Below are 11811 nucleotides of genomic sequence, written 5' to 3'. Positions count from 1 at the left end.
AAGAGGATTTTTATTCCAGTATACTGGGACTTGACTCACAACTCTTTTAGGAGCCGAGAAGTCAAGCCCCGCACAGCAGTTTTTTACAAGCTTATAAAGGCAAAAACTACAAAGTAGGCGGGAATAGCAGACATGCCAGGGGGTCTAATAAAGTAAAAGAGAATACACACACCTGGGACTCTAACTAGATAAGAAGAACTCTAGTTCACTATTCAACTGTCTTAAGACAAGACTAACAGTCAAATATTTGCTGCAGCTCCTGGGGCTATCTCCTGGAACAGTTACAAAAGGTCACATTCCTAAGGTAGAGAGTGAGAAGTGGTTACATTCTCATGGTAATATTTTCTTTCAACATCAACTCAAAAATGTATCCTAGACCTAAATGTAAGAGCTAAAACAAACTCTTAGAAGAAAACATGAATAAATCTTTGTGATTCTGGATTAGTCAAAGTCTTATTACATATGACAGCAAAAATGTGAGTGACAAAAGGAAAAAATCAGGCTCCATAGCTCAGGGGTTGGGGTGCCAGCCACACACACCAAGGCTGGCAGGTTCGAACCCAGCCCAGGGCCTGCTAAACAACAATGACAACTGCAGCAACAACAACAGAAAAATAGCCGGGCATTGTGGCAGGCACCTGTAGTCCCAGCTACTTGGGAGGCTGAGGCAAGAGAATCGCTTAAGCCCAAGAGTCTGAGGTTGCTGTGAGCTGTGACGCCATGGGCCTCTACTAAGGGTAATATACAGAGACTTTATCTCAAAAAATAAAATACAATAAAATAAAAAGAAAATTAAAAGAAAAATCAGATAAATTGGACTTAATCAAAATTTAACACTTCTATGCTTCAAACAGTGCCATCAAGAAAGTGAAAAAAAATCAACCAGAAAATGGGAGAAAATATTTGTTAATCATAAAGGACTCACATACTCAATAATAAAAAGATAAATCAAAAAAGGGACAAAAGATCTGAATGGACATTTCTCTCAATAAAACTATGCTCAACATCATTAGCTGTCAGGGAAATGCAAATCAAAACCACAATGAGATACCACTTCACATGTAGGTCTCTAATCAAAGAGACAGATAATAACAAATGTTGGTGAGGATGTGGAGAAATTGGAGCCTTTAAAAATTGTTGGTGAGAATATAAAATGGTAAAACCACTTTGGAAAACAGTTTGGCATTTCTTCCAAAAGTTAAACATAGAATTACCACTTAACCTAGTAAATCCTCTCCTACACATTCAAAAGAAATGAAAACATGTCACATAAAAGTTTGTGCATATATGTTCATAGCAACATTATCCACAATAGCCAAAAGGTAGAGACAACCCAATTATCCATCAAATGATGAATAAAGAAAGTATTTTAAGCCAGGTGTGGTGGCTCATGCCTGTAATCCTAGCACTCTGGGAGACTAAGACGGATTGTTGAGCTCCAGTGTTGGAGACCAGCCTGAGCAAGAGCAAGACCTTGTCTCTACTACAAATAGAAAAACTAGCCAGGCATTGTGGCAGGTGCCTGTAGTCCCAGCTACTTGGGAGCTAAGGCAAGAGGATTGGTCAAACCCAAGAGTTTGAGGTTGCTGTGAGCTAGGGCACCATGGCACTCTACCTAGAGAGAAAGAATGAGCCTCTTATCTCAAAATATATATATATATAATATTTTTATAGCATATAATAATAGAATATTATTCAACAATAAAAAGTAGTGAAATACTGATACATTCTACCACATGGATAAACCTCACTAAGTGAAAGAAGTCAGTCACAGAAGACCAGGTACTGTGTGATTCCATTTGTATGAAATGTCTGGAATAGGCAAATCTATAGAAACAGAACATAGATTGGCAGGTTCCTTGAGGTGGCAGGGGGAGGTTTGGGGAGGGACTGCTAGCGGCTATGGAGTTCCCTTTGGGGGGAGATGAAAATGTGCTGAAGTTGATTGTGGAGTTGAACATATTTAGAAAGGATTTAAAAGGGTGAATTGTGCATGAATTACGGCTTAACAAGCTTGTTTCAACAACCAAAGTAAATGATCAGGGTGTTCGAAGCAGAGGGAACGCAGGGGCGGAAAGGTATAGGGCATCAAACCAAGAAGCCTGGAACAGGAGGAATCTGGAGAGAAATCGGGAATTACCAAAATGACACTAGAGAGCCAGGCTAGGGCTGAATCAGAAAGGGCCATGGATGTTATACTAAGCATTTTAGATTTCATCCTTAAGGAGGAAGAACCTACTGAATGACTTAAAATGGGGTGAAGATGATCAGATTCATATAAAATTTCCATAAAAATAAATCTGGTCTCAATGGGGAAAATATCAGATGGGGCACAGAGACGGGGTTAATTTGCAATAGCCAAGGCCAAGTTGGATATAAAAAAAATATTTAAGAGAAAAAAAATCAATAGGACATTCTCTAAGGAAGTAACCGGACCTGACCGGAGCTTAGCAGCAGCCACGTTTTTACCCTTTGTACAAACAATAGAATGATACTCCCTCGCACAGGGCCAAGTGAATTATTCACGCCGGCAAGCCCTCACACCTTCCCTGCAGGACTACGCTCCAGACATCGATCTGTGAACAAGATCTAAGATTCTTTCCATGGCTGATAATCTCTGTGGCCTTGAGCCAGCTTTTTATAAACGTGAATTTTAACTTTTACCATCCAAAAATATAAAATGCTTATTAACGCCTGGATATAATGTTCTGACTTCAGAAACTGAGAGACTAAGAACTTTTCCTAAGGTCAATTAGGAATCTGAGATTAAAGAGTCAGTGCGAGAAACTGGGTAGCAAAGCTGTTGTTTAAAATAATTATTCTCAAGTATGTAGAGACCTTTGCACACACACACAAAAAAAAGAAGTAGTATTTTGCATTCTTACTCTGACTGAAAATAAGAAAGAAAAACGCTTAAGCTGAACCAAGTGGTCCTATACAGAATAACTCCTGATACGGAAAATTATTTAACCACGGAATGGATGACCCCAGCCAGTTGGGCAACTCTTTCCCAAGTCTTAAAGGTTAGACTTTTATTTCTCTGGGAATGCTTTGGTGTGGTCCTTTCCATCAGGAGTGATGCCAGCAGCTCCTGGGCAGGACAGCAAGAACTTTAGTGAAAAAGTGCCCAGATGCTTCCTACACCATTTCTTGCATTCTAAAAGAAGACGCAGTGAGCTCCTCAGAGCTCAAGGGGCTCTGGCTGCAGGAACAAAACTCCCTGCCCCCAAGTACATGCCCTTAAGGTACCTACCTTCCACGTTGGAGACGAAGCCCAGACTCCGCTTAAGGTCAGAGCAGATTGAGTGGAGACACCAGCGGAATTTTGCATCACAGCGATACTTATTGGCACCACAAATATCATAACAGACATCCAGCTGGTTGCAGCACTTGGTCATTGCTGGGATGCCCAAGTCCATCTGGGGAATAGTGAAGGAAGGAAAATGAAGGGAAGAAAATGCCACGTGTAGGTGAAGGACTTTAGGCAACCTCACCCACCTAGTTATTAACTAGTCAGATCTCAAATCCCTGTTGCTTATTCTAAATCAATTCAGAAACACCCATGACTCAGCAAAATACATCAGATGGAGCGTCACAGGATGCTAAGTTTTATTTTATTGTTTTTTATTTTTATTTATTTATTTATTTATTTTGAGACAGAGTCTCACTATGTCACCCTCGGCAGAGTGCCATGGTGTCACAGCTCACAGCAACCTCAAATTCTTGGGCTTGAGCAATTCTCTTGCCTCAGCCTCCCAAGTAGCTGGGACTACAGGTGCCTGACACAACACCCAGCTATTTTTTTGTTAAAGTTGTCATTGTTGTTTGGGAGGCCCTGGGCAGGGCTCGAACCCACCAGCCCTGGCGTATGTGGCTGGTGCCCAAGCCGCTGAGCTCCAGGCGCTGAGCCAGGATGCTAAGTTTTAATTATTCTTTAATTATCAGTTTAATAAGTAACTCTGGCCCATCTCTAATTTTTTTATTTTTTTTTTTAGATTTTAGTAGTTTTCACATTTCCAGGCTACAGTGATGAAAAAGAGACCAGAAGGGTAGTCAAGAGGGCAGAACTACAGGGTTCCAATTTCTATTAAAACTTGTTAACATTTCCATGAAATTTTATTTGAGCAAAGGATTACAAGACTAAGAAGTATAAAAAAATCGGCCTCAGTTCATCAAGAGATCACAGGCACCCCATATAGCTCTATTTTCAGGATATGCGCATGTGGCTAAGTCAGGGAGTAGGGTGGGGTATAGAACACACAGTTCTTCACCACAGGGGACAACTGCCAAACCACATCTCTCTTTCTCTCTCACACATACACACACACAAATATATTTGCACATACATGCTTACAAAGCATTCTTTTTTTTGGGACAGAGCCTCAGGCTGTTGCCCTGGGTAGAGTGCTGTGGCATCACAGCTCACAGCAACCTCCAACTCCTGGGCTCAAGCGATTCTCCTGCCTCCGCCTCCCAGGTAGCTGGGACTACAGGCGCCTGGCACGATGCCTGGCTATTTTTGGTTGCAGCCGTCATTGTTGTTTGGTAGGCCCAGGCTGGATTTGAACCCACCAGCTCAGGTGTATGTGGCTGGTGCCTTAGCCGCCTGAGCCACAGGCGCCAAGCCGCTTACAAAGCATTCTATATGCAACTGCAAATGTGTCTCAAACGGAGTAAGTTCATAGAATGCCACGGGTACAGTGTCAAATAGACTTTTGTTTTTTTTGTTTGTTTGTTTGCTTTGTTTTGTTGTGAGAAGATTTTGAAAGAAAATTGAGAGAGGATTAGTAGAGATGAGGGTAGACTTAGGATATAGTGGATAGAAAAAGGAAATAATGAGCAAATCATATGTGAACAAGTCAACTTAGTTTTAGGGTCTTGGGGATATAAGTATGTACACAGATATATATGTGCATATATGTATAACTTTTTAATTAGGGAGACTTCCAAAGTAACTAGTTGAACGTTGAGCAAGGAAGGCACATGATAAAACCATGTGATTAAAGAAGAGTAATAGTTCGGTGGTATGTGAAATAGATGGGAACAGGATGTAGGTGGACATCTTAGAATCTATTGCAGCTTTGCTCATTCTATAAACTTGGACTTGGATGGAAACTGTGAAAATCTGGTTTCAGGGTATGGATAGGGATTGATTAACCAGAGATTATAGATCCTTTCCATGTGAGTGTCCTTAAGTATTCTATTACTTAAACTTTTATTCTATGGCCACCTAAAACAAAATATAAACATTAGCTTTTTTTTTTTTTTGAGACAGTCTCACTTGGTCACCCTGGGTAGAGTGCCATGGCATCATAGCTCAGAACAACCTCAAACTCTTGGGTTCAAGCAATCCTTTTGCCTCAGGCTCCGGAGTAGCTGGGATTATAGGTGCCTGCCACAAAACTCGGCTATTTTTTAGAGATGGGGGTCTCACTCTTGCTCAGGCTGACCTCGAACTCGTGAGCTCGGGCAATCCACCCATCTCAGCCCCAAGGGCTAGGATTACAGGTGTGAGCCACAGTCCCCGCCTTAACAGTAACATTTTAAAATGCCCTTTTAAGCTAAAAAAAAAAAAATTGTTACATCAAGAAATAATATAGGCAAAGGCCTGGGCTCTGCAATTCTGGGTAAATTGCCATAAATGTCTAAAGTAAACTATTTTGCCTATATCGTACCCCTGAGACTAAAAATCCATCATAACAGAGGCAACGGAAAATTAGCTGAGCTGTCCTTCAATTCAACTTAAATGGAAATTTTTAAACAATTGTGATCCTAAGTAATAGAGTGCATATCATTTCCATAGCTACTAAATTGATATGGGGTAAAATATGTTACCTGAAAATACATGGTCTCTCTAATATAGATAGATACTGGAAAGGCCTGTCTTTCTTCTGTGTCCATGTACAACTGATGCTGTGGACAAGGCTGGGCACACAGCTGGGGATTTTGGGCTATGCACAGAGCACCACATCTAAGACCTTATGTGCCACCTTCCCCCCAAGACATTATAGATTCACATACTTGTTAAAAATAGCCAGTAGTCACAGTCAAGTTTCTTTTCCTAACAAAATTAGTAGATTCAGATACATTTCTGACAGATGGAAGAAATTTGTCTTGAGGAAAGGGGAATCTTTTTACAACTTGCACAAAAATGCCACGTGAGTGAACGGTATTTTTAGATTAAAAGCATAAACACCATGCTGCTTAGAAACATACTGTAAATGTAAAGTAAAATCTTTGCATCCGCAGAAAAGTGAAGTTTAGCCTGATGAAGACACAATTCAAACTCATAGCTTAGATATAAAATCCCTCCATCTATAATACATTTTAAATGAAATCTCTTTTCTAAAGTGAAGAAGGTAAAAAGGCTTCCAAGAAGACTTAAAAGAAATTAACTCAATATTTGTTTTTCAGGGAGGCCAACAGTTTGAGAAAGGGTCAGTGGTGTGCCAACAGCAGGCTGCTGGGGGTGTGTGTGTCTGCAGATTCCTCTGACGTCCTTACTCCCAACAGAGCTGGCTTGGTGCTGTCGGTGTGAAGTCAGCCACTTGCCAAAGTCATGACCATTTGACAATCAGCTTCTACTGGCCAGTCCCAGCCGGCTCCAGCACATCACTGGAATGACTCATTAACTTAGATCAGCCAAGCTTGTCAGATCTATTTCAAATTAAGTTATGTTTTAAAATCCTAATCTCAGATGATATTTTCAGTGTTAATTTCAAAATTCTGGTCTACTACCAAGGGCTTGACTGAGGGACAGCTGCCTCTGAGAAAAGGAACTCAGATATCTTCTTTGAAAATTCTCTCCCTTCCCCCATATCCAATTTAAAATACCTAATTATATTGTTCAACTAGATTCCATAAATTATCACTTCTATCAGTGATAACTCTCAGATTACTCTAAGACCGATCAACCCAAAGGTAATGGTGGTGGTACATACACTTTCTGGTACCTTGAGACCCAGGAAATAGGAGCTGCAGCCATTGGGCTCCTGAGGCTTGTAGCCGGGTCTGGGCATTGGTGCCTTGCCTAGCAGGAGAAAGAGAAGCAGGAAGAAACATTTAGAAATCAAGCATTTCGGATCATTCATCAAATGAAAAAGGTTTTTTAAAGCATATTCCATTTTTCCTTTATAAGTCACTGTTTGTTGGCCAGGCTTGGTGACACTCTGAGAACACACTGGGAGGCCCAGGTGGGAGGGTCACTTGAGGTCAAATTCAAGACCCACCTGAGCAAAGCGAAACCCCATCTCTACCAAAAGTAGAACAACTAGCTGGGCATTGTGGCAGGCATCTTTTGTCTCAGCTCCTCAGAGGCTGGGGCAGGAGGATTGCTTGATCCCTGGTGTTTGAGGTTGCCGTGAGCTAGGCTGAGGCCATGGTGCTCTAGCCTGAGTGACAGAGCAAGATTCTGCCTCAAAAAAAAAAAAAATTCACTGCTCCTCACATCCAAATGAGGCTATGATGATGTCATAACAGAGTAATAACCTTCAGATAAGCTTGACAATTTTCTCCTAATATCAAAGCATTCCATCAGCATTTATTTACTAACAGTTCTAACACTTCTTAAGTGCAGGACTTTGAAGCTAAAGGCCATGGCAAAACCAGACTGAAACTGAAGGTTCCTTGTTCCTCTGCCTACCATAAGACCACACACTCCACAGAGAACAAGCAGAGCACTGTCCGCTTATACGCTTAAGGAACTGGAAGTGTTACAGCACCCAAATGTGTTTTGGATTAACTTGAAGGAAGTTTAACAAGATTCCATTCTGCAGGAGTTATAGCAAAAAAAGAAATTCAAGATTCCGTAGACAAAGCATTATTGACCGAAGAGCGAATAAAACACTCTGATGCCATATTTTAGGCACTCGTGTCATAGAACTAAGCAGAAACGATCGGAGAAGCTTTTAATTTCTTGGTTTTTATGATCTTGAAAACGTGTAGAGAGCAGCTTTGTCAGTTGTATCAATGGCATTCACCACGGGTGAAGATAACCTTGACCTGAGGTGACCTCAGCACAGTCCTCTACCCACTATTTTATCCCACTATCCAGAAAAGGAAAATGGAGCTAAGAGGTTTTGTGACTTGCCCACCATACACACAGTTAGCGGGGAAACTATATATAAATCGAGATTTCCTGTTTGTCCCCAAAGCTCATGTGCCTTCGCCACATCTCTGCCTCTTTTTAGGAGATGCAAAACCTAACATAAATCCGAGGAAATGCTCTGGGAATGATTAAGCCTCAGGGTGAGGCACAGGCAATTTTTCTTTTCTTTCTTTCCTTTAATCTTCTTCCATCAGGTACTTATTTTTAATTATTTTGTACTATGAAATATTTCAAAATTGAAGAAAATCAGAGAATCTTTTGTCACCACTGTGCAAACATAATAAATGTTAACATTTGCCAAATTTGCTATAAATAATTTTTCTATTTCATTAATGTCACAGTTCGGGTTCAGGTAAAGTTGAAGCCTTTTTACCTCCGTCTTTCTGTTTTAATATTTAGATATTAAGTTTCTGTGCTAAAGCCCCCTTTCTTATTATTTCTGAAAATCATCTTGATTATTCTTGGATCTTTACTATTGCATATGAATTTGAGTCAACTTAGTAAACACTACAAGAAATATTGTCATGATTTTGATTGATATGAGGGCAATTGATGACCTAGTACATGGTGGGGGGGTAGAAAGGGGGGCGCAGAGAGAGGAAAGGAGGGAGGGGTGGGGGTCGCAGTGTGTGACACACCTCTTGGAGGCAGGACGCAATTATAAGAGGGACCTTTCCTAACAAATGCAATCAGTGTAACCTGGTTCTCTGTGCCCTCAATGAATCCCCAACAATTAAAAAAAAATTGATTGAAAATTCATTGACTGTATAAGTTGGAGAAAACTGCCTTTCTTAGACTATTCAGTCTTCCCAAACATGGGCGCAGTATGGCTCTCTGTTTACTGAGGTCTTCCTGTGTGTTTCCCAACTTCCTGTTTCAGTTTCCCCATATAGTATACCTCCTATAGTCCTATATTATTCAGAGCCTTAAACAAGATATCAGAGAATATCTCATAAAAGTCCAGAAGCAAGGATCACAAGGCTGGCACGACAAATCTGCACTTTTCTGGCATCCAGGCTGGTTCCAGCTTTCAGACTCACCAGCCCCAGCCTGTGGCCCTGGCTCTGGTGGCCCAAGATCAACTTATCTTACCAGCAGGAAACTGAGAGAGCCACACCCCTCTCTTCAGTAAGCACACTCTGTTTACTTCCTTTTGGCCAGACCTTAATTAAATGGCAACAGTTGCAAAGGTGGGCTAGGAAAAGAAGTAGTCAGCCACAAGTTGCAGCTAAAAATTAGGAGGAGGGCTTATTACTGTAGAAAAGAAGGAAGAATTGACATTAGGGGACCATAAGCAGTTTCTGGGTATAGGATAAGCAGAACATTTGGGCATTTGTTGCTGTGATACAACACGTGGTATAAGATTGTGGACCAAGCTCCCCAAGGGCTCCCCACCTCCTGGTGTTCAGACCCTCCTCTTTTGCCCTAGGATTGATCTGTGTGACAACAGAATGCTGCAGAAGGGCAGGTGTGCTGCTCCTAACACGAGACTGTAAAAGCCTGAGATACACATCTGGGGTGCTGCCTGTCATCATCCTCTCGGGGGGAAGCTAGGTCATGAACATCCCCACAGAAAGCCCATGTGGGAAAAAACTAAAGCTCCCGCCAGTAGCCATGTGGATTTGACAGATCCTCCAGCCCCAGACATCTCTTCAGAGATGGCAGCATCAGCCGGCAGCCTGACCTCAAGCTTACCAGGAGCTCTGTGCAAAGCTGCTCCAGGACTCCCGGAGTGTGTGATACAATGTTTGCTATTTTAAGCTGCTACATTTCAGGGTAACTTGCTATTCAATACTATGCAGCTATTGCACTTGGCACTATGATTTGGGTATCCTTTTTCTTTACATTTTTTTTCTGCGATAGCTTTATTGAGCTCTAATTCACATTATCATTTAACGTGTACAATTCAATGGTTCTATTCACAGAGTGTGAAACCGTCACCACAATCTAACTTTAGGACATTTTTGTCATCTCAAAAAGAAATCCATATCTGGTGTGTTTATTGGCACTCATCGTATCTTCTTTGGAAAAATGTCTATTCAAATCCTCTACTCACACTATGATTGAGTTATTTCTCTTTTTACTGTCTCGAGTTGTAACCAGTCTTTATGTACGAGGTCAGACAATTAAGTTCGTGAACACCAAGGTCAGGACCTAGTCCACCCTTCAAAGCAATTTTGGAACACTTTTTCTGAAATGGCCATCAGACCTGTCATTGTACAAGGTCCGAAAATTAAGTTCATGAATTCATCCTAGAAGAAGTGCTTTGAAAAGTGGACTAGGAGGACGGTGCCTGTGGCTCAAGGAGTAGGGCGCCAGTCCCATATGCCGGAGGTGGCGGGTTCAAACCCAGCCCTGGCCAAAAACCACAAAAAAAAAAAAAAAAAGAAAAGTGGACTAGGCACTGGCCTCAGTGCGTAGATTCCCAAGGGGAGCTCTTCAAAGGTGGCCATGGTGATATTCAGCAATGAGGTATGTAGCACTTTTTCTAGGACGAGTTTGCAAACTCACGTGCCAGCCTCATCTTCTGGAAAGAAGTGTCTTGTCAGATTTGCAAATATTTTTTTTCTCCCATCCTATCGGTTGTCTTTTCACTTTCTTGATGGTGTATCTATTTTCTTTTCTATTAAGGTGAAATTCATTTAAAATCAACCAGCTGAAAGTATACAATTCAGCACCTTCACATTATACAACCATCACTTTAGCTAGCTCCAAAACATTTCATCACCCCTAAAGTGACCTTGTGCCCATGAAGTAGTCATTTCCTGTCTCCGTCAGTTTGAGCTGCTGTCACAAAAATATCATAGACTGTGTGGCTCATACAACAAAAACGTATTCGTCATAGTTCTAAAGGCTGGCAATTCCAAGTTCAGTGTGCTCTCAGAGACAGTGTCTATCCAGAGCCCTCTTCCTGGTTTGCAGATGTCTTTGTGTTGTGTCCTCACCAGGCAAAGGGAGATATAGCTCTAGTCTCTTTCTCTTATTTAAAAAAAAGAGAGAGAGAGAGATCACTACCTGATCATGGGCTCCCATCTTCAAGACCTTATCTAAACCTAATTAGCTCTCAAAGCCCTCACCTCGGAATGACAATCTCCTGGAGGGGGTGAGGGTTTCAACACACGAATTTGAGGAAGACACAGACAAGAAATTCAGTCCATAAATAACACTCCCGACTTTCCTTCCCCCAACCACTACTCTGCTTCCCGTCTCTATGGATTTACCTATCTGGGTATTTCAAATAAATGGAATCATACAATACATAACACGTTGTGCTCGCCTTCTTTCACTTAGCATAATGTTTTCAGGGTTTGTCTATGTAGTAGAATGTATCAGTCTGGCAGAATAGTATCCTATCCTATGGATATACCACAGTTTGTCTATTCATCCAGCCATTGGTAGGCATTTGACCGTTTCCACATTCTGGCTATTGTACATAGCGAAGCTGGGAACCAATGTGTACAAGCATTTGTTTGAATATCTATTTGCAGTTCCTTCAGGGGTCCTCAAACTTTTTAAACAGGGGGCCAGTTCACTATCCCTCAGACCATTGGAGGGCCGGACTACAGTTAAAAAAAACAACTACGAACAAATTCCTATGCACACTGCACATATCTTATTTTGAAGTAAAAAAACAAAACGGAAACAAATACAATCACACCGCTTCATGTGGCCCGCAGGCCCGCAGTTTGAGGACCCCTGCGTGG

General features: G+C 41.4%; 1 protein-coding gene across 4 annotated transcripts in view; it reads right to left on the bottom strand.

The window, feature by feature from the left end:
• The window catches only part of PLA2G12B (phospholipase A2 group XIIB), a 28923-nt gene that overhangs the window by 2294 nt on the left and 14818 nt on the right, over nt 1-11811 (bottom strand). For 2 of the 4 annotated variants that reach the window (XM_053585419.1, XM_053585418.1), the window contains exons 2-3: nt 6942-7030; nt 3254-3419 (exon numbers count right to left, since the gene is read on the bottom strand). In XM_053585419.1, the coding sequence (XP_053441394.1) occupies nt 3254-3419; nt 6942-7030 (255 nt within the window). The remainder of the gene's footprint in view (nt 1-3253; nt 3420-6941; nt 7031-11811) is intronic. The other 2 variants (XM_053585420.1, XM_053585421.1) reach the window with 2 other exon arrangements.

The sequence above is a fragment of the Nycticebus coucang genome, chromosome 3, assembly GCF_027406575.1.
Source record: "Nycticebus coucang isolate mNycCou1 chromosome 3, mNycCou1.pri, whole genome shotgun sequence".
In the NCBI taxonomy this organism is placed as follows: Eukaryota; Metazoa; Chordata; class Mammalia; order Primates; family Lorisidae; genus Nycticebus; species Nycticebus coucang.
The sequence above is the reverse complement of the archived record's forward strand: the minus strand, read 5'-3'. Positions and strand labels throughout refer to the sequence as shown.